The sequence below is a fragment of the Macaca mulatta genome, chromosome 14, assembly GCF_049350105.2.
Source record: "Macaca mulatta isolate MMU2019108-1 chromosome 14, T2T-MMU8v2.0, whole genome shotgun sequence".
Taxonomy (NCBI): domain Eukaryota; kingdom Metazoa; phylum Chordata; class Mammalia; order Primates; family Cercopithecidae; genus Macaca; species Macaca mulatta.
In genome coordinates this window covers 70,233,636-70,261,374 of record NC_133419.1, presented here as the reverse complement: position 1 = coordinate 70,261,374, position 27,739 = coordinate 70,233,636, and the positions used below count along the sequence as shown (strand labels likewise).

At 38.0% G+C, this 27,739-nt stretch overlaps 2 protein-coding genes and 1 pseudogene across 2 annotated transcripts; all 3 read left to right on the top strand.

The window, feature by feature from the left end:
• Positions 1-508: 508 nt before the first annotated feature.
• OR51M1 (olfactory receptor, family 51, subfamily M, member 1) lies at positions 509-1,559 on the top strand. The gene is given in 1 exon segment (NM_001193499.1): positions 509-1,559. A coding segment is annotated over 1 exon segment (993 nt). The 5' UTR covers positions 509-524; the 3' UTR covers positions 1,518-1,559.
• Positions 1,560-8,976: 7,417 nt separating this feature from the next.
• On the top strand, positions 8,977-9,917 carry LOC100423588 (olfactory receptor 51L1-like; annotated as a pseudogene).
• A 14,171-nt stretch (positions 9,918-24,088) lies between these two features.
• On the top strand, positions 24,089-24,958 carry LOC100429021 (olfactory receptor 51I2-like). The gene has a single exon (XM_002799678.3). The coding sequence runs from the start codon at positions 24,089-24,091 to the stop codon at positions 24,956-24,958; it is 870 nt and encodes a 289-aa protein (XP_002799724.3).
• Positions 24,959-27,739: the final 2,781 nt, after the last annotated feature.

Here is a 27,739-nt window from a genome sequence, read left to right as displayed (position 1 = left end):
GGACTTGGTGATTGGTTGATTAGATACTACGGAGAAATGTGATATGGAGAAGTCTAACATATAACATGATATTTGACTTGGGCCACTGAGATAACGAAAAGTACAGATGTTGCTAGAATCTGGAAATCAAAAGAGAAGACAAGTTCTGGAATTATATATTTGTTATTTACCAGTATATGGATGGTAAATGAAATCATGGGAGTGGATGACATTAAGAAGAAATAATAGAATATGGCCAGAAAATTGCCAAGGATGGGAAGAGCTATACTTAAGGGTGGAGCAATAAAGACACACCAGCAAAGAGGCAGAGAGGAACTGGAATAATAGAAATACAGAGAAAAACTGATGAGGGCAATGTTATCAAAGAAAGTTCAGTAGTGAGCCTGGTGGAATTCATAAGGGTGGAGTAGATAATACTAAAGGTGATGATGACCGTGGTACTGCTTGGGATGTTGTGAATGTTAGTGAAGCTGAAGAATTAGTAACCAGAAATATCCATTTATTTTCAGCTCAATCCCCGAGGAATGTCAGCCCAATATTCACGCAGTCTTCAATTCATGCCGCTGTCCAACATTACTCAGTTTAGCCCCATGTTCTATCTCACCAGCTTTCCTGGATTGGAAGCCATCAAACACTGGATTTTCATCCCCTTTTTCTTTATGTACATGGTGGCCATCTCAGGCAATTGTTTCATTCTGATCATTATTAAGACCAGCCCTCGTCTGCACACACCCATGTACTATCTACTGTCCTTGCTGGCCCTCACTGACCTGGGGCTGGGTGTGTCCACCTTGCCCACCACTATGGGGATCTTCTGGTTTAATTCCCATCATATCTACTTTGGAGCATGTCAAATCCAGATGTTCTGCATCCACTCATTTTCCTTCATGGAGTCCTCGGTGCTCCTCATCATGTCCTTTGACTGCTTTGTGGCCATCTGCCACCCTCTGAGGTATTCGGTCATTATCACTGGCCAGCAAGTGGTCAGGGCAGGCCTGATTGTCATTTTCCGGGGACCTGTGGCCACTATCCCTATTGTCCTCCTCCTGAAGGCTTTTCCCTACTGTGGATCTGTGGTCCTCTCCCACTCGTTTTGCCTGCACCAGGAAGTGATACAGCTAGCCTGCACAGATACCACCTTCAATAACCTGTATGGACTGATGGTAGTAGTTTTCACTGTGATGCTGGACCTGGTGCTCATCGCACTGTCCTATGGACTCATCCTGCACACAGTAGCAGGCCTGGCCTCCCAGGAGGACCAGCACCGTGACTTTCAGACATGCACTGCTCATCTCTGTGCTGTGCTAGTATTCTTTGTGCCCATGATGGGGTTGTCCCTGGTGCACCGTTTTGGGAAGCATGCCCCACCTGCTTTTCATCTTCTTATGGCCAATGTCTACCTTTTTGTGCCTCCCATGCTTAACCCAATCATATACAGTATTAAGACCAAGGAGATCTGCCATGTCATTATCAAGTTCTTAGGTCTTAAAAAGGCCAGTTCTGAGTCCTGGGGCTAAAATTGCCCCTGGGTGCCTATAAGAAGGCCCCAAATTGGACTGAAAATTTGAGTATGTATTATTGAGTTATTACTGAGGCCCCAAATTGGACTGAAAATTTGAGTATTGAGTATGTATTATAGTACCCCATGCTCTCAAAGTTTTTTGCTCGCATCCTAAATAAAGTATGGACAAATTTATTTCTTCAGCTATGGCTTAAAAAAAAAAAAAACTGACCTTCTCTTGCTTAAATTTGAATGATTCCTCCTACATCTGAGAACTGGCATTTTTAGTAGCATCAAAGCTATCCAGAAAGCAGCTTTGTTGAAGACCATCATCAATGTAACTAAAACTAAAATGAAACTAAATAAAAACTAAAAAGAACAATAAGTAACAGAGCACCCAGAAGAGAGCCTGGCAGAGACCAGGTAAATGCCATTTGCTCTAACTCACCTCCGGAAATACACCTCCTTCAATGGTTCCTTGGGACTGCTTCCATCTTCTCTACCTGGCCAAGTTTCTTCTCATCTTTTTCTATGCTGATCAGCAGTAACTTGCAGACCCCCAAGTCACATCAGAAACCTCAGAACTCCTGCATTCTTCCTCAACACCTGGTTCAAGCAACACCCACCGCCACCCCCACCTCCTCAAATTTCTGAGGTTCTGCTCTCTCCTGACCATATTCCTCTAGAAGAAGAGACTTTGACCCTATCCTTGACTCCTCTCATCCCTGATTTTACCTTACAACCTCAAGTCCAACATTAAGCTAAAGTCAGTATTTACTTTTAGGTGCTTTAGTTGTGTGATATTGAACAATGACATGTAATGTGAGAAAGCTTCAGCCAAGGAAACTCTCACAAACATATTGAAGTCACAAGCCCATTGCTCAGAAGTAAATAAACTTTACATTGGCTGATCAGCCTGTCCCTACGAGTGACTAAATGCAATCCTTGCAGGAGTCTCAGCTTTGAAGTTGCTTCCTCAAGGACGTTTTCACAGATAGCTCCTCCCTTTCCAATAGTGGAGCACCAAATGTTCCATCAGTTTCCTTCCACCGTGCCCTGCGTGACATTTGTCATACAGTAATGTCCTGTTTATGAAGGTGTGTGCATGTGTCCATTAGAACAACTAAATAAAGATCCTTGGAGAAATTATGCATGTCTTGCACACCAGTAAATCTATATAAATACAATGCCTAGCACATGCTATATACTCGATAAATAAATATTAAATGTATGTGTGGACATATAGATACATAAAGTGGGATCCAGAGCTAAGAGAAGTTCTCTTCTTGTCTCGAGGAACTCCTCCTCTTCACATTCAGAAGCCCAAGAAGACACCTTTCTGCTGGCATCCATCAAGATGTTGTCTTCATTGTCCCAGTTCTACTTTACGCAGGCCCCCTGGATCCTCCCACCCATTCTCCTACAGGTTAAAATTACCATGAGGCCAGGCACAGTGACTTATGCTGTAATCCCAGCACTTTGGGAGGCCAAGGTGGGAGGATTGCTGAAGGCCAGGAGTTTGAGACCAAACTGGACAACACAGGAAGACACTGCCCCTATCAAAAATATATACATATATTTATATTATAAATATTTTATATATTAACATAACGTATATATGTGTGTGTGTATATACACATGAATACCTATATACATGTATATTGAGGTATATATGAGTGTATGTGTGCATACATATATCTACATATATATACGCACACACACACTCACATACTCTTATATATTATGACCAGGAGATACTTCCTGAAAGTTGTTCTTCAAAGTTCTGGGGAATGAGAAAGCTTGTACATAAACCATCACTTCTCCTGTCTGATCAGGGTCCACAAAAAATGTGCTAAGTTGTTTAATTAACTAAACTCTACATTTCTTAGCATGGATTTAGCAGTATAGAAGTTCCTGGGCCCTGAATAGTGATATCCCTGCCTCCACAATAAGGCAGACTTTCCTGCCTCTATGCTCCAGGCTCTGCCTCCTCTCTCCCCAACTCCTCCCCTCCTCTTTATTTCTTTTTTTTTTAGCCTGAGGCTGAGGTGGGAAGAGTGCTTGAGCCCAGGGGGTTGAGGCTGTAGTGAGCCATAATCACGCCACTGCCTGGGTGACCAAGTGAGACCCCATTTGAAAGATAAAAAGGAAAAGAAACAAAATTTCAAAGTGAAATTTAAAAAAGAACCAAACAAGAGCTATTTATGACAAACGCACAGCTAATATCATACTTAATGGGCAAAAACTGGAAGCATTCCCTTTGAAAACTGGCACAAGACAGGGATGCCCTCTCTCACCACTCCTATTCAACATAGTGTTGGAAGTTCTGGCTAGGGCAATCAGGCAAGAGAAAGAAATCAAGGGTATTCAGTTAGGAAAAGAAGAAGTCAAATTGTCCCTGTTTGCAGATGACATGATTGTATATTTAGAAAACCCCATTGTCTCAGCCCAAAATCTCCTTAAGCTGATAAGCAACTTCAGCAAAGTCTCAGGATACAAAATCAATGTGCGAAAATCACAAGCATTCTCATACATCAGTAACAGACAAACAGCCAAATCATGAATGAACTTCCATTCACAACAGCTTCAAAGAGAATAAAATACCTATGAATCCAACTTACAAGGGATGTAAAGGACCTCTTCAAGGAGAACTACAAACCACTGCTCAGTGAAATAAAAGAGGACACAAACAAATGGAAGAACACAGCATGCTCATGGATAGGAAGAATCAATATTGTGAAAATGGCCATACTGCCCAAGGTAATTTATATATTCAATGCCATCCCCATCAAGCTACCAATGAGTTTCTTCATAGAATTGGAGAAAACTGCTTTAAAGTTCATATGGAACCAAAAAAGAGCCCGCATTGCCAAGACAATCCTAAGCCAAAAGAACAAAGCTGGAGGTATCACGCTACCTGACTTCAAACTATACTATAAGGTTACAGTAACCAAAACAGCATGGTACTGGTACCAAAACAGAGATACAGACCAATGGAACAGAACAGAGTCCTCAGAAATAATACCGCATATCTGCAGCCATCTGATCTTTGACAAACCTGAGAGAAACAAGAAATGGGGAAAGGATTCCCTATTTAATAAATGGTGCTGAGATAATTGGCTAGCCATAAGTAGAAAGCTGAAACCGGATCCTTTCCTTACTCCTTATACGAAAATTAATTCAAGATGGATTAGAGACTTAAATGTTAGACCTAATACCATAAAAACCCTAGAAGAAAACCTAGGTAATACCATTCACGACATAGGCATGGGCAAGGACTTCATGTCTAAAACACCAAAAGCAATGGCAACAAAAGCCAAAATTCACAAATGGGATCCAATTAAACTAAAGAGCTTCTGCACAGCAAAAGAAACTACCATCAGAGTGAACAGGCAACCTACAGAATGGGAGAAAATTTTTGCAATCTACTCATCTGACAAAGGGCTAATATCCAGAACCTATAAAGAACTCAATCAAATTTACAAGAAAAAATCAAACAACCCCATCAAAAAGTAGGCAAAGGATATGAACAGACAGTTCTCAAAAGAAGACATTCATACAGCCAACAGATAAATGAAAAAATGCTCATCATCACTCACCATCAGAGAAATGCAAATCAAAACCACAATGAGATACCATCTCACACCAGTTAGAATGGCAATCATTAAAAAAATCAGGAAACAACAGGTGCTGGAGAGGATGTGGAGAAATAGGAACACTTTTACACTGCTGGTGGGACTGTCAACTAGTTTAACCATTGTGGAAAACAGTATGGCGATTCCTCAAGGATCTAGAACTAGAAGTACCATTTGACCCAGCTATATCATTACTGGGGATATACCCAAAGGATTATAAGTCATGCTGCTATAAAGACACATGCATATGTATGTTTATTGCAGCACTATTCACAATAGCAAAGACTTGGAATCAACCCAAATGTCCATCAGTGACAGAGTGGATTAAGAAAATGTGGCACATATACACCATGGAATACTATGCAGCCATAAAAAAGGATGAGTTTGTGTCCTTTGTAGGGACATGAATGCAGCTGGAAACCATCATTCTCAGCAAACTATCGCAAGAACAGAAAACCAAATACCGCATGTTCTCGCTCATAGGTGGGAACTAAACAATGAGATCACTTGGACACAGGAAGGGGAGCATCACACACCAGGTCCTATTGTGGGGAGGGGGTAGAGGGAGGGATAGCATTAGGAGATATACCTAATGTAAATGATGAGTTATTGGGTGCAGCACACCAACATGGCACATATATACATATGTAACAATCCTGTGCGTTGTTCACATGTACCCTAGAACTTAAAGTATAAAAAAAAAAAAAAAAAAAAGAACCAAACGCTATGTATGTTTGTGTGGTTTCTTGTGTATGTTTGTATGTATGTGTGGGTGCTGTCAGAATCTCAGGCTTGGGAGACCCTCTGGAACCCAGCAGTTTCTCCAGCCTTACAAGCTGGCACTCCTTAAACATAGGCTCCATTCTAAACTTTAATTTACATCCACATAGTAGGCCACATTACTCAATAGCAATTCTGGGACTTAGAATATTCTTCTACATGTTGAGAGGAAATTTCTATTCTATAGATCTCATTTGGTAGAATGGGGTATAAAAAATGAAGGATTTGGATTAGATTAGCATTGAAGTTCCATTTTGCCTCTTATTAACAAATAGACCCCTGACATCTAAATTTCATTCTTTTCAAATTTGGAAATACATATAGGTAATAACATATTTGAAAACTTCCTACCTTACCAAAATTTAAAATGCAAATTAACATGTTTTAATTCGTTACTAAACGAATATTAAAGAAAAGAGTTAACAGTCAATATCTGTGCTGTTAAGAATGTGGTAAAAGAGGTATTTTCACACACTGGAATGAAAACGTGATTTAATTTGCCTTTCAGAAAAAAACAAAATACATCAAAAGACTTGAAAATATTCACTCTCTGTGTCTCAGAAATGCCACTTCTAAAAATCTGTCCTAAATAAAGGATAAATTAAAAATTTAGGATGTAAGCTACTTGTGGCAAAATATTTTTCCTGTTTGCTCACAGTTCTAAATCCAGCTCCTAAGTCAATGATCAATAAATATGTGTTGAACAATTTAATAAGTGAATATTATAATTTAATTGTGTTATTGTCCATAATTTTAAGAATGTAAGCACACAAAATGTCTAGAACAAAAATGTTACATAAATCAAAGCATATTCATTTGATGCACTATTTATTATTAAAATGACATTTAAATGCTTAGGAAACTGTTAGCAAAATATTAAATGAAAAACAATAAGCAAAATTATGTACAGAACAATCACTATGTAAAAGGTTATAAATATTTGTATCAAAAGAAACACAGCTGTGATATATCTTATTTTCTATATGTATTTCTCTAACTTTGCCTTATACCAATTTTCTGAAGAAGATATTTCAGTTTTATAATCTAAAAAGAGCATTTTACAATGACTATAAAAGGTTATATATTATGCTGAAGATGACAGTGAAGATGATAATTGTGATCATGATAAATGCTAATATTTATTAAGCATTTAAGTCACGGTAGAGAGTGCTGAGTACTTTTTTATTTTTATTATTTTTCATTATTTCATTTAATTTTCTCACCAAACCTGTAAAGTAGGGACGTATTATTATTTTCAATGTTTTAAAATTAGGAAACTGAGGTTCAGAGAGGAAAGGAACTTTCCTTAGTTAAATCACTAACATAAGTCAGAACTGAAATTCAATATCAAGCATGTCTGATTTTCTTAAACCATTATGCTGGACCTCCCCTCCAAACAGGGCCACTCGATTCAGGGCTGTGTTTTCCATGTCATACTGAAGGAAGTCCCATCACCTGGCTTCTCCCTAACTTTTTTGTTCTCTTTCCTAGAATATATTATCTATTTTTCCATTTAGTATCAGGAAAAGATAGCAACAGAAAACAGTAACATAAAATTATTGTATTAAATCCTTTTTAAATAGACTTGACTTTAAGAGTTATAGGTTCACAGAAGAACTCAGTAGAAGGTACTGAGTACCTTCTATTTTGCATATAATAGTTTTTAAAGCATATATTATAACCTAGGTATTATTCTAAGGGCATAATACACTATAAGTCACTTTATCTTGACAATAACCTTATGAAATGGGTACTACTAGATTACCCATTTTACAGATAAGTACACTGAGGCTGAGAGACAAAATATCTTGCCCAGTATTATACCAAGTTTGACAGTTCTCTCTGACTGTGGTGCTTGTAGTTTTAACTATGCTCCACTGATTCAACAACAACAATAAACAAAATAAATAAATAAATAAATAAATAAATAAATAAATAAAATCAGCCAAAGCTATACATATTCCTGCTAATGACAGTATCTGCTTTAAATGGTCTGGTCCATTCCTCAGCACAAGCCTATATTCCTGCAGGCAAAAATCTTTACAACTATCCCCTGTTATTTAATATCCACAAGCCTCTGTAAGCCTTTGAAATTGATATGGCTTATCAATTCAAATACAGATGGCTCATGTAATTGAAGTTCACATAATTTTATGTCTTTGTTTGTGACAACTATGAGCCTTTGTACATGTTTTCCCCTCTATTTAAAGTGTTCCCTATTTTGAATGATAGTGCAGACATGAGTAAGGAAAGCTTGCTAAATATTTGTATTACCTGGGAAGTCTGTTTTTGCTTCATCAAGGAAAGTTTTTTCACATGAACCTCCTGCAGAAGACAATGCTTTCTGAAAGATAGACTTTGTGTCTTATTATTAATGCTTGCATTCAAATATCTGACCCAAAGCTTGTGATCTTTACATATTTGCTCAGTGAATGACAGTGAACCTGGTTGTAAAGACAGACTCAAGGGGAGTTTTGTCTGGGAAAAGAAAAGAAAGACAAAAAAAGAGAACTGAGAAGCACCCAATACATTTTCTTACAAAGTTGGCAGCTGAGGAAAGAAGAGAGTGAAAGATCATCTGGCTCACTGAAATCCCTCTTAGGGGTGCTCATGGTTCACGAAATTTCCATTTAAGATAACTGGGCATCTCAAATGCTTTGATCTAAGAGGATGCTAATCCCTCTTTGGCATTCATCAAGCCTGCCTCCATCTAGGGAGACTCCTTTCAGGGCCAAAGACCTAAGGGAGAGAGACAGTTTTATAAGTGCCAGTGCAGCCAGTGTAGAATGGCATCCCCAGAAGAGGCTTAATATCATCGAGTTAAGTAAATAATTAGATGGCATTAATTAAAACAGTGCAGAATGCAGAGAAGGAGTTTAGACTGCTTGTGAAGGCAGTGGATAATTAAGGGGCAACCAAGTCCAGGCAGTACAGAGAGGCTAGACCATCCAGCAGGAGACTGGTGTCCAGTTATAGCAGAAGCCATTGTGCTAACTGCCCTGTTAACCTTCAAACACATTGCCACCTTCCCCAGAGTGAATAGGCCTCTTGAAATTGATGATGCCCTCTCTATCAAGTGTCAACTTGAGCTTCTCTACATTCCTGCTGATGGGCTTCCCAGGCCTGGAGTGGGCTCACCAGTTGATCTCACTGCCCATTTTTGTAGGATACCTTGTGGCCCTTGTGGGTAATGCCACCATCTTGCATCTGGAACTGACCCTTCCCTCCACCAGCCTATGTACTACTTCCTGGCCATCCTGGCTGTGACAGACTTGGGCTTGTGCATGTCCACACTGCCCTCTGTGCTGGGTGTGCTGTGGTTTGATGCTCGCACAGTGAACCTGGTGCCCTGTGTTCTGCAGCAGCATTTCCTCCACTCCTTCTTCATGGAGTCAGCCATGCTCTTTACTACGGCTCTGGACCTCCTAGTGGCCATCTGATTCCCACTGTGCTATGCATCTGGGCTCACAGGTCCCCGCGTAGCATTGATTGGGGTTGTGCTGAGCGTGCGATGTGCTGCCGTCACTGCTGCACCTTCATTGCACCTATTAAAATTTGACTACTGTCGACCTGGGGCACTCTCCCATGCTTACTGTCTTCACCAAGACATGATCCTCCTGGCCTGCTCTGATACACATTTCAACAGACTCTATGGGCTGTGCATCATTATGCTGGCCATGGGCTCTGATGTTCTTTTTATCCTACTCTCCTACACTGTCACCCTCTGCACTATGCTGGCCATCGTCTTTGCAGGGGAGCGGCTGAAGGCCCTCAACACTTGTGTCTCCCACATCCTGGCTGTGTTCTGTTTCTACGTGCCTGTGTTAGGCTTGTCCATTGTCCACAGGCTTGGGCGCCACGCCTCACCCTTGGTGCACATCCTCATGGGCACTGTCTCTGTGCTCTTCCCACCCTTGATGAACCCTGTTATCAACAGCATCAAGACCCAGCAGATTCGCAGGGCCATTCTCAAGGTGATTTCACTGGGGAAGATAAAATGACAAATTGGGGATGGACCACAGCAATTCAAAATAAGGAATTAGTTAATAACTCTTTCTAGAACCCTCTTACCACAAAGCAATTTTTATTTACTTCTTTTCATGTGACCAGTTGATTACACATTGTGAACTGACTCTACTGTTAAAATAAAGTTGATACTCATTACTTCTTATGTATATATGTGTAAATATGTCATCACTGTTTTCTTACATGAAAAATAATTAGTTTTTCACATAAATGTTTGCGAGTTCAAAGATGCTGTTTTATTTTTATGAATCCATAATAGGAGTACATAATTTTATAAGGCATATGTGATATTTTGATGCAAGTATACAATGTGTAATGATCAAATCAGGGTAACTGGGATATCTATCACCTCAAGCATTTATCATTTCTTTGTGACAGGAACATTCCAATTCTACTTTTTGTTATTTCAAAATATGCAATAAATTATAACTGCAGTTGCCCTGTTGTACTAAAGAACACTAACTTTATTTTTGTACCCATAACCAAACCTTCTCTATATTCCCCTTTCAGATTCTGGTAACCATCATTCTACTCTCTATCTCCATGAGTTCAATTTTTTTTTTTTAATCTCCCACATATGAGTAAGAACATGTGATATTCCTGATTCTGTGCAAGGCCTAGTTCACTTAAATAATGTCCTCTACTTCCATCTATGTTGTTTCAAGTGACAGGATTTCATTATTTCTTATGGCTGAATAATATTTCATTATGTATATGCACCACATTTTATTTATTCATTCATGTGTTGATGGACCCTTAGGTTGATTCTATACCTTGGCTATTGTGAATACTGCTGCAATAAACATGAAAATGTAGATATATCTCTGATAGACTGATTTCTTTTCTTTTGGATATGTACCCAACAGTAGGATCACTGGATTAAATAGTAGTTCTATTTTTAGCTTTTTGAGGAACCTCCATACTGTTCTCCATTGTGGCTATACAGATTTATGCTCCCATTAAGAGTGTATGGGGTTTCTTTATCCACATCCTCACCAACACTCATTATAGCCTGTCTTTTTTTTTTTTTTTTTTTTTTTTTTTTTTTTTCACCTTTTATTTTAGATTCAGCGGGTCATGTGCAGGTTTGTTACGTGGGCAAACTGCATGTTGCTGAGGTTTGATGTATGAATGATTTCATTGCCCAGGTAGTGAGTGTAGTACCTGATGGGTAGTTTTTCACCTTTGCTTCTCTTCCGGCCTCCCCCTCTGGTTATCCTCATTGCCTATTGTTCCCATCTTCATGTCCTGTCCATGTGTACTCAATGTTTAGCTTTCACTTGCAAGTAAGAACAGGTAGTAGTTGGTTTTCTGTTCCTGTATGGTTTTTTTTTTTTTTTTTTTTTTTGAGACAGAGTCTTGCTCTGTCGCCCAGGCTGGAGTGCAGTGGCCGGATCTCAGCTCACTGCAAGCTCCGCCTCCTGGGTTTACGCCATTCTCTTGCCTCAGCCTCCCGAGTAGCTGGGACTACAGGCGCCTGCCACCATGCCTGGCTAGTTTTTTGTATTTTTTAGTAGAGACGGGGTTTCACCGTGTTAGCCAGGATGGTCTCGATCTCCTGACCTCGTGATTCGCCCGTCTCAGCTTCCCAAAGTGCCGGGATTACAGGCTTGGGCCACCGCGCCTGGCCTCTGTTCCTGTGTTAATTGACTTAGGATAATGGCCTCCAGCTGCACCCATGTTACTGCAGATGACATGATTTTACTGTTTTCTGTGGGTTCATAACATTCCATGGTGTACATGTACCATATTTTCTTTATCTAGTGCACTATTGATGGGCATATCTTTTCCACCATTGATGAGCATTGATGCCATATGTTTACTATTGTAAATACTGTTGGAACAAACATAGGAGTTCATGTGTCTTTTTGGTAGAATGATTTATTTTCCTTTGAGCATATCACCCAGTAGTGGGATGGCTGGGTTGAATGGTATAGTTCTAAGTTCTTTGATAAATCTTCAAACCACTCACCAGAGTGGCTAAACTGATTAATATTCCTGCCAACAATGTATAAGAATTCTGTTTTCTCAGCAACCCCATCAACATTTGCTATTCTTTTTCATAGTGGGCATTCTGGAGGACTCAGGGCAAGATGGCCAACTAGATGCAACCAAGAAGTGCTGCATTCTGACTGGTGGGAGATGGCATCTCATTGTGGTTTGATTTGCATTTCTCTAATAATTAGTGATGTTGAGCATTTTTATGTGTACTTTTGGCCATTTGTATGTCTTTTTCAAGAAGTGTCTCTTCTTGTCCTTGGCCCATTTTGTAATGGGGTTATTTGCTTTTTGTCATTGTTGAGTTGTCTAAGCTCCTTATAGATTCTGGATATTAGACCTTTGTTGTGTATATAGTTTGCTAGTATGTTCTCCCACTCTGTACGTTATCTGTTGATAGTTTCTGTTGCTGTGCAGAAGCTCTTTAGTTTGATTTCCACTTGTCATTTTGTGATTTTGTTGCAATTGCTTTTGGGGACTTATTCATAAAGTCTTTGCCAAGGTTAATGTCCAGAATGGTATTTCCTAGGTTTTCTTTTAGGAGTTTAACAGTTTTGGGTTCTACATTTAAGTTCATAATGCATCTGGAGTTAGTTCTTGTATATGGTGAAATGTATGGGTCCAGTTTCATTCTTCTGCAATTTGCCTATCTTTTGAATAAAAGCCATTTTAACTGGGGTGAGATGATATCTCACTGTAGTTTTGATTTGCATTTCCATAATGATTAGTGATGTTGAGTATTTTTTAATACCTATTGGCCATTTGCATGTCTTCTTTTGAAAAACATTTATTCAACTTTTTTGCCTACTTCAAATCAAATTATTTAGGTTTTGTTTGGGTTTTGTTTTGTTTTCTGCTGTTGAGTTAGTTGATCTTTTTTGTATATTCTGATTATTAATTCCTTATCAGATGGCTAGTTTGCAAATATTTTTTCTCATTCTGTGAGATATCTCTTCACTTTGTTGATTGTTTTCTTTGCTGTGCAGAAAACAATTTTTTGTTTAATGTGATCTTATTTGTCTAGTTTTGCTTTGGTTGCCTATGCTTTTGTGATCTTACTCAAGAAATCTTTGCCCACAAGAGTCCTGGAGAATTTCTCTGATGTTTCCTTCCAGTAATTTTATAGTTTTTGGTCTTTGATTTAAGTCTTTCATCCATATTTTAATATGGCAAGAGATAAGGGTCTAGTTTCATTATTTTGCATGCAAATACCAGTTTTCACTGCACTATGTTTTGAAGACACTGTTCTTTCCCCAATATATGTTCTTGGCACCTTTGTCAAAAATCAGTTGAGCGTAAATGAGTGGATTCATTCCTGGGTTATCTATCCTGCCATATTGGTTTATGTATCTGTCTTTATGCCAGTACCATATGGTTTTTGTTACTATGTCACTGTAGTATAATTTGAAATCAGATAATGTGATGTCCCTACCTATGTTCTTTTTGCTCAGGATTGCTTTGACTATTGTGAGTCTTTTGAGGTTCCATATAAATTTTAGAACTTTTTTCTCTCTTTCTGTTAAGAATACCATTAGAATTTTGATATTGCATTGCATCTGTAGACTCAATGAGGGGCCACACTTACACAATTTCCCCTGGTGCACACCCTCATGGGTCCTGTTTCTATGCTCTTTCCACCCCCGATGAACTGTGTTATCTGTAACATCAAGATGCAGAAGATCCATGAGGTCAGTTGACTCCCATAACAAAAACCAAAAAAGTTCTTTTTGATTTTTACCTACAACATATTCAGCAGTTCTTTTTGAAGATAATTTATGCTTTGGGCAGAAAGTTGTCTATTTGCGGTACCAGGCAACTACCAAATGTATTGTCTTGCAAGTGGACAAGTGCCTTTGAACATAAAATCACAGTCCTCTGGATCTACACATAATGACACTGGGATGGATTGTCATGAGTAGTATGCCCTATCAAAGACCTTTCTTTCGGACATTGAATTTCTACATTTATATATCACGAACTTCATAAAGTGGACAATCCTTAACCTAAGGAGTAAATCACTCATCTCTGCCTCAGTTGCCAGCTTCTTCGGGTCTTGCATGCTCCAAATGATCTTTGAAAATAAGAATCTCTTGTTTCCTTATTCCCAGAAATGGTATTTCCACCTAAGGAATAATAATAAGTAATTCTTTCAAAACTACAGGCTGGGTTCTTTCTTCATGTGCAGTGCACACTAAATATGTCCCCAGCCCTCTTGTAATTCACAGCTATCATGCCCTGGTTCTATACCTGCTTCCTATTAATGCTCATCTGCCAAGTGTCTGCGCTTCAACACCATGTCTCATCTTTGATGATCTGATAAATTCGCCATTTAAGAGATGATTGTGAGTATCAACCCTTATAATTCCAAGACAATTCAGCAGATAAGTGAATTGTTGCTGGAGGGTTGTCTGTGGTTTACTTTTAGTGAAGTAAATGTCACATTGAGATAAAGAGTGATTTTATGCACTTATTTGATATTTTTAAAAAGAATTACCAATCATATATAAAAATAAAAATGTCAAGAATGATTTCATTTTGGCAAACTGTTTATTGATAGATGAATGACTCTACATCATTCCCATTTGGGGATGCAGGGAGTGAAGGCAGCACAAAAACTGAAGAAAAATAAAATAACAGACACTAAACTAAAAACTTTATGGTAAAGAAATCTAAAGGCATGATATGTGTTGCACATATGTAACAGTGATTTAAACTAGGTGCCGTAACTGTTAGGCACTCTGAGTCTATTTCTATCTTATATAACAAAAATATTCCAGTCCTGTTCCAGGTTCCATGCAGTATTATTTGGAGTAGAGAGATGAAACACACTTGTTCTCTGATCCAAGAAGTATCCTGATACAGTAAAAAAGGTAAACAAGCAAACAGACCATTACTACATCCTACATCTTACACATACATCGTACAGTCCAATTATGAGAGGCAGGTCTTTGCTGCTCTCTCCCGAATGTTACTTGGGATCATAGTCTTGAGAATGTAGGCCTTTTTAAACTATTGTCTACTCCTACTGAATTGTGGCCTCTTTGTGTCAGCCATGGTATCTTAAGTGTGGAAAAAAGAAAAGATGAGCCTATATCTGATTGGTTTCAATATTCAGTGAGTCTTGAATCTTACAGTTCAAAGGTAATACCCCCTTTTCAACTCCTTCCTACACAGATTTTGGTCTCCAGATCCTATCAATTTTTTTAAATAATTTTTTAGATTTGCCTATCATGGGAATTGATCTAAGCCTTCCTTGAGTTCCCTCCATACCTTTCATTTGTAAATTAAATATGAAATAAAGGTGAGTTTCTGCTTACTTGTCAACTATCTCTTGTCCAAAACTTCATATTTTGTAATATACTACCTAATCACTTATGACCCAATTTCTACTCATTATTTAAAGAAGAAATTAATAGATTTCACACAACCAAGCAGTAGCACTATGCTTAAAAAACAGAAAGTATGGGCCAGGCGCAGTGGCTCACGCCTGTAATCCCAACACTTTGAGAGGTTGAGGTGGGCAGATCACTTGAGGTCAGGAGTTCGAGACCAGCCTGACTAACATGGAGAAACCCTGTCTCTACCAAAGAAATACAAAAATTAGCTGGGCGTGGTAGCACATACCTGTAATCCTAGCTACTCGGGAGACTGAGGTAGGAGAATCACTTGAACCTGGGAGGCGGAGGTTGTGGTGAGCTGAGATCACACCATTGCCCTCCAGCCTGGGCAACAAGTGAAACTCCATCTCAAAAAAAAAAAAAATTATGCTTTTTCTGAATCTTATGTGCTCAACTAGTTTCTAAGAGATTAGTAATCTTTTAATATCTAGCAACGATTTTATGTGATAGTTGTATGTAATAACTGATATTTGAATAAATAAAATTTCTTACTACCAGAACTCAAACAAGGTTAAGAAAATCACCAAAAATGAGGTGAACAAATGTTCTATGATTTTCTGGTGCCATATATATTTCCTGAGTTGTGAAAACAAGAATGCATGTCACATTATCCATGAAAAAAAAACTAAAAGAGTAATAGTTTATATGAATTTCAAACTGTTTTCATTATTAATGTTACTACATCAAAATGTGATCCAGCTATGAAAGCATAAAGAATTCTGCAAATCATCCTCCAAAATATAAAGAATAAAATGGGATAAAAATGTCAAAAGCAACCATCTCAGGAATCAAAAATTGAAAGTCAAACAACAAACTGAGAAGTATCTATTCCTGAGAAACTGTTAGAACATTTAGTAAGATCAGTGAGAGTCTGTGCCATCTTGTCAGGGCACCTTCTACATCCCCAGCATTCAGGGTGGTTTGTGAGAACTATTGTTTTACTAGCATTGAGCTTGGGATTCTCCTTGGCTGAAAAAGCAAGTATGATTTAAGTGGAAGGTGAAAATCTGCATTAGCATTCTCAGTAAAAAGTAGCACAGTAAATGTTAAATGATAAATTAATGGGGAAAACCCACAGACCTGATTTTCCAAAACTATGGTCCATGTTGGGGTAAGTAGCACACTAGGCTACATTTACAGAGAGATCCTGGAATTGGTAGAGCCAGAAAAAGCCTATTCCCCACACCTTCACGTCTCGCCAGAAAATTATAAGCATGTGCAAGAGAGATGCAAGGAGGCCCAGCATAAAGTAAAAGTCAAGGCAGATTTGAGAGCTGGCTCATCTTTTAATGCAATCCCCACCCCACAAAGAAATGCATTGCCAAAGGGTAGAAACCTTACTGAGTCAAGGTGTTTGAGCACAACCTATGCCAACATAAATTGCTAACTACTAAAATATGCCAACACAAGGGTGACACCACAGAAAGACATGCTAAAAAATAAGAACTAAGGTAATCTGAGCAGAGACATTAGTACCAATATGTATTACAAGAGACACAATTTTTAACAAAATTTTAAGTTTAGACAAGTTATTTAAAAATAATAAATAATAGCACTCCAGGAAAAAATAATAAAATTCAGACGTGCTGCAACATATTACTTTAAATGACCAGTTTTCAGCAAAAATAATTACAAAACATGCCAAGAAATATGAATGTGTTTAAGTCATGCTTAAGAAAAAAGTCAAAGGAAATTTATTTGAAGTGAGAACAGAATAATTTAATAATGTAAATTGCTACAATTACTTTATTTCAATGTGTAAATAATGCAATACAATAAATTGACAGTTTGGTTGTGATATTGGTTACCATTGTGAGAGTAAATTAAAATGATTTTAATTTACCTATTCTCTCTAAGACCCATGCGCCTCATTCAAAAATCAAATTAAATGGTAAATATAGTGGGAATTAAAGAAGAAAATGCACGTAAAACACATAACAACTTAATGGCAACTGCCAAATATTTCTAATTGCTTTTTTCACTTATATAAATAAGCACTGTTAAGTCTACAGAAGTAATAATGGCTCCCTCCAGCCAGGCCCCTCAAATGTGATGATTGGAAAGCAGCCAGATAAATAAAATAAATTAAAATGCCTTGTTATTATGAAATGTGTTTGCTTCCTCTCCTACCATGGTCTTTCACCCAGACATATTTATCCTTTCTTGATTCCCATTTACAAAACATATGTTCTAATTTGACAGTTTTTCCTGTTTACATAAAGAAGGTGGGCAGAGTCAGGACAGGACTATAAGCCATCTCTGGAACATAAGTCCTCGGCACATATAGACTGTCGTAAAAACTGAGATCACTTAATCCCTGTTAATTTCAGAGAAAATAGAAAGAAATTCTTCTGGGGTACAAGTTAAGGTAGTTATGGCACAGAAGCAGGAAATCTTATCTTTAAATATTATTAGAGAACTTGAATGTTGACCAAGTATTTGAATATTGACCAATTCGTATTTACTAATTTTGCCAAGAGATTTCCTCACCCCAATGTGGTTGCTTAGCCATCACTTTCTCCATATTTGGGAAACAAGGGATCACACACGACACACAGAGTTTGGAAAGCCTATGGGAAGTGTGGCTGATCTACATGCAACCAGCGTGCTTATGTCGGAAGAATCTCTGGGTATTTCCTGCGGCAACTGGACTGGGTCAGGGATCCTACTCATGAGCCTTTAGAGGACAAAGTGATCACAGGAACACTGTCAAATAATGAGTGTTTCTATGGTCAAGTTTATCATTATGTAATGAGAATTCAAAAGATGGGAGCAACTGAGCAGCTGAAAATGAAGGAATCACCCTGGCGACTCTGGACTGGAAAACCTCCCAGATCTATATATGGCAGATACTGCTCAGGGCAGGCTGGGGAGATGATCATCTTTGGAGAATGTGGTTAAGACTACAATTCAGGCTGATGGCTGAGGGGCCACCAGGGTAGTGCCTGGTACAAAACAAAGTATCAATGGTGAGTCTCAGGGGCAAGAGCAAGAGGAAGAAGAGAGCCAGAGAAGGCCAAGGGCTGCTTTGTTAAGGTAACTGTTGCAATGATTTCTTTCGGAGTGGAATTCTGCTTGCAATGAAGTACAGTCAAATAACATTTTAAATATCTACTGTTTTTTTGGAGTTCAGACACCATTCATATATTCACAACTAAAAAGTAAAGTTAGGAGAAGCAGAGAGCAAAATCAGGTGCTTTGACTTCCTGTTCTGTGAGTGATTCAGGAAAGGTCAATGCAGAGGGTAACATGACATGGATTCTGAGCTAGAATAATGCAGTGAACAAGGATCCAGCTTCTTCTTGAGCCCATATACCAAAGAAAACATACCCGGGAGAAACATAGAAGCTTAGATTAAAATCACAGAGCAAAAAAATTGGTATTAAAAGTATGTCAAAACTGTATGTGGTAACATGATTGAGGTATAACCTTGAGTCACTAATATAAGAAAAAAAAAACAGCTCTAAGCAAAAGGTGTAAATTTAAAGAGTTTCTTAGGTTACACTTTACCAGATTCAGCACAACATAGTTTCTGCCTATGCCCATAGGACACAGGAATCTTCCTGACCAACAAGATTCAGCATATTAGAATGAGGGGAACAAGCATTAGGATATTAAGAAGGATCTATAAAAAATACATATCATACAAACATATGTGTGTATAGAAAAACGAAATGTGTGCATACACAAAGACATGAATACACACACATTCAATTGGTGCATGTATACATGGGCTCATAGATTCATGGAAACTTGCAAACAAAATTCTACATAAAGGAGCATGGTTATGCATATACCTGCATATAGATACATGCATACACATGTGTTCATGTGTATATTTATATAAATTTACAAATGTGCACATGCACATGACATATGCTTACCCAGAAACACACACACACACACACACACACACACACACACACACAGACACACACACGTTCTGTATTTTCTCAGAATTTGACTTAGGATTCCCTAGAGAGTACTTCGGAGAGCCTCTGGTTTTGGTCCAATTTTTCCTGCAGGCCCAGAAGCAGCACATCCTTCTAAGACTAATTTGTCTGTGTCTCCCAGAGGACTGGCAGCAAAATTGGAGGGACTGGTTCTAGAGTCATAGTAAATATGAAAACCAGTTGGCCCCTGCCTTCAGTTGGGGCACTGGAGAACAGGTCTGAGACAAACTAGATTGAAAGGTAGGTGATTAACTACATACATGAGTGGGAAAAAAAAAACATCACCGAAGAGTTGACATCTGAGCTTGGTAAGATTCACAGAGGAGGGGTTGGGTTCACCCTTAGAAGCCCAGGCTTTGGAATCAGTGGGACAGAAAATCTGTTCGGGTAAACAAAACCTACCTAGGGTTTTTGTTCTGAGTTGTAGCTCATTTCTAATATACATTTTGTTTTCTTTTCCTTGTGTCATGAGAGCCCTTCTCCTTTGAGGCACAGACAAGTTGTGCGTGGCAGAAATTCTTATGGTAAAAGAGGAACACTTAAAACCTGGGGTAGGGAAGCTTCTTATTTGTCTTCAAATCCAGTTCTTTTTCATCTAAACACTTGATTTTGTTTTTAAATGTCTTTCTTTTATAGGTCTGTTTACCCTCCACTTGTTTGCTTTTTGTAGCAAAGTCCTTGGCCCCTTCATCCCATGCAGGCAACTACATTACTTTGACCTGCTCACCCTCAAACCCAACTCTCCTGACGACCGACACGTCTCACTTCTTCCTCATTTCTCTCTTTCTGACCCAGTGTCACCTCCACCTTCACCTCTCATTTGCTGTTACTGCTTCCCCTGTATGGCTTTTGCTCAGACTCTTTCTCTCCTAACCTTAACTTCAGTTTTGCCACAGAGTAGTTCTGTGACTTTGGTAAGTCACTTGAACTGCCAATTTCTGATGCTTCCAAGTTTTAAAATGGTGTGATTAGATCATTTTGAGAAGTTTGAGGATGAAAAAGATGACATATACAATGATAATATACTCAAATCACCCTTTTGAAGTGCCTAATACATAGCACTAAATTAATTCGTTCTATTTCCTCTTCTCCTTGCCTCCTTCCCAACCAAACACCAGTTTTAACCTCTCCTTATGATACTTCCAAGTCTAGTCTCACACCTCATTCATTAGCATTCATTCCTGACTTTCTACAATAACAACTCCTCATTTATAGTGAAGTAAAAATATATATATTATTTTTATGTCCTCAAAGAGGTCCTCATTCGATAAAGGAAGACAGTCTTATTTTCATCAAACTCCCAGCTTAGACTAACATCACTATATATAAGTGTTCACCTTCCTTCCTGTTACCTTCCTTCCCTTTCTCCCTTCTCATGTATTAACGCTCAGTGTTATGCTGAAAATATAGGCTCTAGGTCTTCTCTAGAAGAAAATCACATAAATAACTAAACTGCAATTGCTGAGGGAGGTTGCTATTGAAAGTGATTCACTACATGCATGGTTGAGGAAAGACATCACAAAAAAAGTTAACATTTGAGCTGGATTTCATCAAATAAAGAAGGTTGCATTTGCCTTAAAATGTAATTTTTAGTTGAACTGAATTCCACAGCGCTAAGGAAAGAAAAAGAAAAATAACTAATAATAACAGCAATCAAGAAACAAACAACCAGAGAAGTAAACAAACAGAATATCCAAGAAAATTAGGAAAGGAAAGATAATCCTGTGTTGGGATTTATAGAGTAGTCAAGTTAGAGAGTTAAATATCCTCAGCAACATTCCACAGGCATTAAGAAGTGTAATTCAAAGAAGATGTGCATATGAGAATTTTTCTTTCATCTTAAACAGTGGCATAGAACAAAAAAATTACTGTTCTCCTTAATTCAAATTTATGGATTATGTTCAGATGACACTAACTTCTCCTCCACCAGACCATCCTGAAATGCCAGAAGATGCATATTTTAAAATCAGTTTTATTCACTTTTTATTGGTGTTCCTAAAATGAACATACCAGCAAACAGTCTATAAAGATGACAAGCCCAAGTTTAGGCTGGATTCCAGATACTTCTGCCTCCCCTTTATCCCTGTCATGAACAGGCATACTGTCTCTCAAATATTTTCTACTCCCTTTTACATGGCAGTTGATACTCAGTACTCTGACAGTTCTACACAGTTACTAATTTCTTATGCAAATGTTTTGTTTGTTGTTGTTTAATTCTCATAAAAAATAGTGAAACTTTTTAATACGTGTGAGAACCAGTGTCTTCTCTTCAGGAAGCAGGGTCAAATTATTTCTTGGAGACATTCTAGATACTTGAAAGGTGTTAGTATTATAAGGCTAGGTTAAGGATACAACACTGATATCGTCAATCCAGAACATTTTAAACAATTAAGAAATTGCTTAATTTCAAAAAAACTGAATGTTATCTACAAAGATGGAGAGAAAATGCCTAAATATTAAAAAACTTGTATACAAATTAAATGTTTGACTTATAGTGATATTATTAATACTATTATTTCAACTAACAATAAGTGCATAGAGTGAAAGTATTGTATGCTGACTGCTCCATATATATTAGTTTGTTTAAGCTTCAAGCATGCTTACAGGGCTAGATATTGTAACCCTGCTCTACAGATGGAGAAATCATGAGCCAGACACAAAGTGACTGAATCAGGGTTTCCCTGAGGCAGTATGATGTAATAGCCTGCAATGCTACTTCTTAAGCATACTGCTCTGAAATCTAAAACTTCAAGACATAAAATCTGGTAATGTATACCACTAAAATATTTACTAATATGCTGAATTGAGGCATGGGAGGATGGAGTTGGAAGAGAGGATGTACACCCAAAAATATTAATTAGAGAAAAGCAAGACCTGAAGTATTAGAGTGGTTCCAAGTTAAGGGACCCCTTTTATTAATCCCTCAGTGAGATGTCATGGGACCACCCTGAAGACTCAATGTCTCTCACAATAGACAATATTACTCTCTTGTAACTAGTGACTACTGTATAGCATATAAGGCTCTTTTGTACATGCTTTTATATTCACTACCCTTAATTTTTATTATAGATATTATCATCCCCATTTTATATATTTAAAAGGTCAAGCTCCAATATTTAGTCCACTAGAAAGTAGAAATGGGGGATTTAATGCCAAGTCTGTAGATTCCATTCTATCCCACAGCTTAATACCTTCAGCTTTTTCATCTCCAATAAGTTTTCCCCATGTCATGTGTTTTAATTGTTTCCAGCAAGGAGTTCGATGTTTCCTTCATATAGTAAGAGAGATATGATTTACTTTTCTCTATAATTTTTTTTCTAACACAGAGATTTTGAATAACCTCCTGTCCTGAGGTGTGGAGGTTTCCTCACAGATACATCTTGATATACAGAGGTCTCTCCCTCTCTCTTGACAGGTATATTTATCTTGAGTGATGTAAAGAGATCCAGATTGCCTTCCCAGGTGGGGTTACAGAAGGGATCCACACTTCTGCTATCATAGATTAAAGTTATATGATGGATTAAGCTTTTGGGACCATCATGAACTTTTTAAGAAGTCATCATTTTTGCAGTTTTAGAAACTTAGTCTGTAGGGTTCCATACTCCTGTCCATTATGCCACACACACAGTAAACATGGGTTAAGTATACTCCAATATGTGAATTGGAAATTTGAGAGGAATTTTCCAAAGGACAGAACATTGCTTTCCATTAACAGGAATTCCAGTAGAGGGAAAAAAAACTTCTTTCCATTAACCTTTGTTAACATAAACTCATTTATACTCCTTCCCCTCCATGTGTAAAAACCAGTGTGATTATCCAAGGGGTTGTGAAACGAACATGGAGAACTGAGCCCTTTTTAGATATGTTTTATCTAGGTAAAACCTGATAATTCTATCCTCCAATGAAGAGAGGTATTTGATGTTGTTTGGAGTGGCAGGGATGGACATTTAGAGTCTTTATCTCTTGGGCAATTCTACACTAACTTTGAGGTAAAGTTACTCTTTAATTATTGTCCCTATCAGTCACTGAAAGTTCACCATGCTCTAATCGGGATGTGTAGAATGTCGGATAGATTACAGTTTTTTTATGCCAATATATTTCCAACCATGTCTTTTTTATTTACTTATTTATTTATTTTTATTTATTTTTGAGATAGGGTGTGGCCCTGTCACCCAGGCTGGAGTGCAGTGGCACCATCTCGGCTCATTGCAGCCTCCACCTCCCAGGCTCAAGATGTCCTCTGTCCTCAACCTCCTGAGTAGTTAGGACTACAGGCGTGGACCACCACACCTGGCTAGTTTTTGTATTTTTTGGAGAGACAGGGTTTTGCCATGTTGCCCAGGCTGGTCTCAAACTCCTGAGCTCAAGCTATCTGCCTGCTTCACGGCCTTCCAAAGTGTTGGGATTACAGGTGTGAACCACTGTGCCCCGCCTTATCTTCTTTAAATTACTCAGCCCTATCTTTTGCTAGAGAAATGGGAAACATTAACCATACATATGTACTTTGAAGTCATTATGGGAATTAGTTTAAATTGTGATAGTACAATTTGTTATCATATTATTTTATTTTAGTCATATACATATCTGTAAGTCATGTCTCCACACTCTCTTGTTGTATTGAAGACCAAATTGAACTAGTCATGGAATGGGAAAAGATAAATGACTTGGTTGATAGTACTAGGCAGATGAATTTACAGTCATTCTCAGTCAACAGTCTATTAATTTGATGTTTTTCACCACAGGTTATGTTTGTGTCATTTGCCTAAGCCAAAGTCCTCAGACTCCAGACACGAGAGAATGTTCAGCAGCAGTCAATTCACCCCAGAATATTTTCTGCTGACTGGTTTCCCTGGTCTGGAGGAACAGTATCCCTGGTTCATCTTTTTATTCTGTTCCATATATCTTGTGGCCCTCATGGGCAACAGCCTGATCCTGACTGTGATCAAGAAAAACATCTCTCTGCACCAGCCAATGTACTTGTTCCTAGCTATGCTGGCCTTTGCAGAGCTTGGTGTCTCTGCCTCTACACTGCCCACTGTGCTGGGCATCTTCCTTTTTAGTGCCAAAAAGATCTGCTTTGAAGCCTGCCTTTTGCAGATGTTCTCCATACATTTGTTTTCCATCATGGAGTCAGGAGTTCTGCTGGCCATGTCTGTGGACCGCTTTGTGGCCATCTACAACCCACTGCAGTACACTGCTATCCTGACCTTGCCCCGTATTGCTGGTACTGGTGCTACCCTTGGACTGAAGAGTGTGATGCTCATGTTCCCACTGCCCTTTCTCCTGAAGCGTCTGCTCTTTTGTGGCAACATCACCCTCTCTCACTCCTATTGTCTGCACTCAGATTTAATTCAGCTGCCCTGTGGGGCCACTCGTCCCAACAGCATTCTGGGGCTCTGTATCATCACTTCCACTTTTGGACTGGACTCACGGCTCCTCACAGTCTCCTATGTGCTGATTCTCTACACGGTGCTGGGCATTACTTCTGGAGAGGGGCAGTGGAAAGCCCTCAACACATGTGTATCACACATCTGTGCAGTCCTTGTGTATTATGTGCCCATGATCAGTGTGGCTCTGGTACACTGCTTCCTGAAGCATACTGCACCTGCTGTTTGCCTCCTCCTGGCCAATGTCTACTTCTGGTACCACCTGTGCTCAACCCCATAATCTATAGTGTTAAGACCAAGCAGATTCGCCAGAGGTTGATCCAACTCTTTCTTCAAAGAAAATAATAATGGAGTTAGGGTTGATGAGATGGTGTTCCTCAAGCCAATCAGTTTCATTACCAAAGGCAATCTAGGGAGGGAGAATGTGCTCGTCGCCTTGTCAACGTTAAAGAGCATTGAAAATGCTGCATATCAGGAGAATCGTCTGAGCCTGGGAGGTGGAGGTTGCCGTGAGTCAAGATCATGCCACTGCCCTCCAGCCTGGGCAACACAGCGAGACTCTGTCTCAAAAAGATTTTTAAAATGCTGCATATTGATGAATGTGTGGGGAACACTTTCATAAGTTGCAATCTAAATTAGTCTTTTGTACATATGCTATTTAGTCCAGAAATTCCAAATCTTAGCACTGCACTAGTTTCATACTCTAATGTTTGTTGATGGTCACAGAGACTCAAATGAGAATTTTCACTTCAGCAATATTTGAAATCGAGCTAAAAAAAAACACAAAAAATTTAACAACTAGCAATTATTATATAAATAAGTAAATAAACTAGAATTTATCTGTACTATGGAATATGCTTTAGTGGTTTAAAAACGATACAGATTAATAGGTGTCCAAGGCTTAAATAGCAAATTATTGAATTATATTTATGTGACTTATATATGTATGTGTATAGAAATACCTACGACAATGATTTTTTGTAAGATTGTTTAAGCACATAAAAACTAATTTGTTTATGCATGCAAAAACAGACCAAAAATTAATAAAAATAAAGGTTCTTTTGGAGAATTCTTTGATGGTGAAGAGAAAAACAAAAGGAATTCTCATTAACCTGTATTTAAAACTTTTCAAAAATCATACATTCAATACTATCTTTTGTAATTAAAATTTTATATTTTATTATGTGTTTATATATGTGTGTTACAGATATTTATCTGTGTGTTACAGATATATGTGTATGTTACAGATATACATACATATATGTGTGTATATCTATATATACATATATATCTGTAACACACACATATATGTAATACATACACATTTATATATGCACAATAAAATATAAAATTTTAATAACAGAAGGCTTTAATAGGTTTTCAGTATATATTGAAAACTTTGGAAAATTAGAAGAAAGCTAGGTATTGAGAGCAAAACCCTATACCTGAGAACATACACTGAGAATAAGCCCAGAGGGAAGAATTTTAGAAATTAGCAATTTATGTCTACAGGAATGCTGGCTTTGGGAAATAACACTAACTCCTCCTGCTAAGACCTTATGGAAAGAACTTATTGTAGATAGCCTTTGAGATAAAGAAGTGGAGGGCAGGGAAGATATGTTGTTCATAATAGATATCCTTAATCACTTGAGAATTTAAAATTTGAGGTTTCACAAATTGTACTGAATTGAATCCATTGTAACACAACAGACTGAATGTTAGTAGGATAAGATAGGAGGGGCACATTTTTTGAGAGCCTTGTTTTCCTTGGATTTGCAGGGGCCTGAATTTACAAGTGTCCCTGTCTCCCTCCTAGTAGTCTTCAATGTCTCTGAAGACTAGATTGTCCCTCCATCTCCATTCCATTATGCATTCTAACAATACTGTTTGCTTGTCTCATATCACATATGATATCTGTATTAAGATAATTATCTGCATACTGCCTTTTCTTGTCTTGTCTTGCCTTTTTTTCACTGCATACACCAATTGACCTCTATAGTGCCTAAATCAGTCTAGGTACTCAATAAATATTTGAGAAATGAAGAAATGAATTACTGAGTGTATAAATCCAGGCAGGCCTACTTCCCCAGACCCTTGTGTTTATTTCATAAAAGTCTAATATTAACCATTAACCTCTTCTATTGTGTCCATTAACCCCACTTGATGATACTGTGGGTATCCCTTATTCTTTCTCTCCCCTCTGTTTCTATGATGACTACAATTTTATTTTCATTCTCTGACTTCTTCTAGTTCACATTTTAAGGATATCCTCAAAACCTAAGAAGAGTCTCCTAGAAAATATTAAACTCTAAAGTTCTCAATAACACAGATTGTCTTAATACAAACCTCATCCTCAGGGTCAGTACCTGTGCTAGGGTTAAACATTCCCAGTGACAGATGGGAGACTTTTAGAAAAACATGTACACGTTTTAATGTTAACCATTATATAGAAAATCTATAGTAATAGTTTAGGTGTGGTATGAGTTGAAAGAGTACATTTGGAAAAAAGTTTGAAACTAGAAAGAGGATGTGCGAGGCTGTTGCCAAAGTTACAACGGTTTGAATATAATAATTTATACAATCTTTGTATCTCTATGAAGTGTATTGTTCACATTATAAAGGAAGTGGTAAGTCATGAAAATAGACTCGAATTCACATATCTATAACTTTAAATTCCTCACCCTAAAATGACTTGATACTCCCCTCAAAATTTAATAGAGACAAATTCAGACTGAAGATTTGAATATGGGTTCCCTTCTCCTTACAGAGTTTTATATTATTTTAACAAGTTTTTCATACATGTAGTTTCTTTTTCCTATGGGAATATCTCCCTGTTGCTCATAATTCTACTTCTTTCCTTCATAAACACATCAATTCTGCCTAGTAATCATCCTCTCTTCCATCTTCATCCCACCCACTAGTATCTCTCCGTAGGGGAGAGAATCTGATAACTGGTAACGCTCCAGCTCTTTTCTCTTTTTCTCAGGCTTATTGAAATTCAGGTTAGCATTTCATGATGTAAATGTGTTTCACCCTGCACAAAATAGGGAGCTTCTGAAAG

Coding starts and splice junctions, on each gene's coding strand:
- LOC100429021 (XM_002799678.3), top strand. CDS start 24,089: ATGTTCAGCAGCAGTCAATTCACCCCAGAATATTTTCTGCTGACTGGT.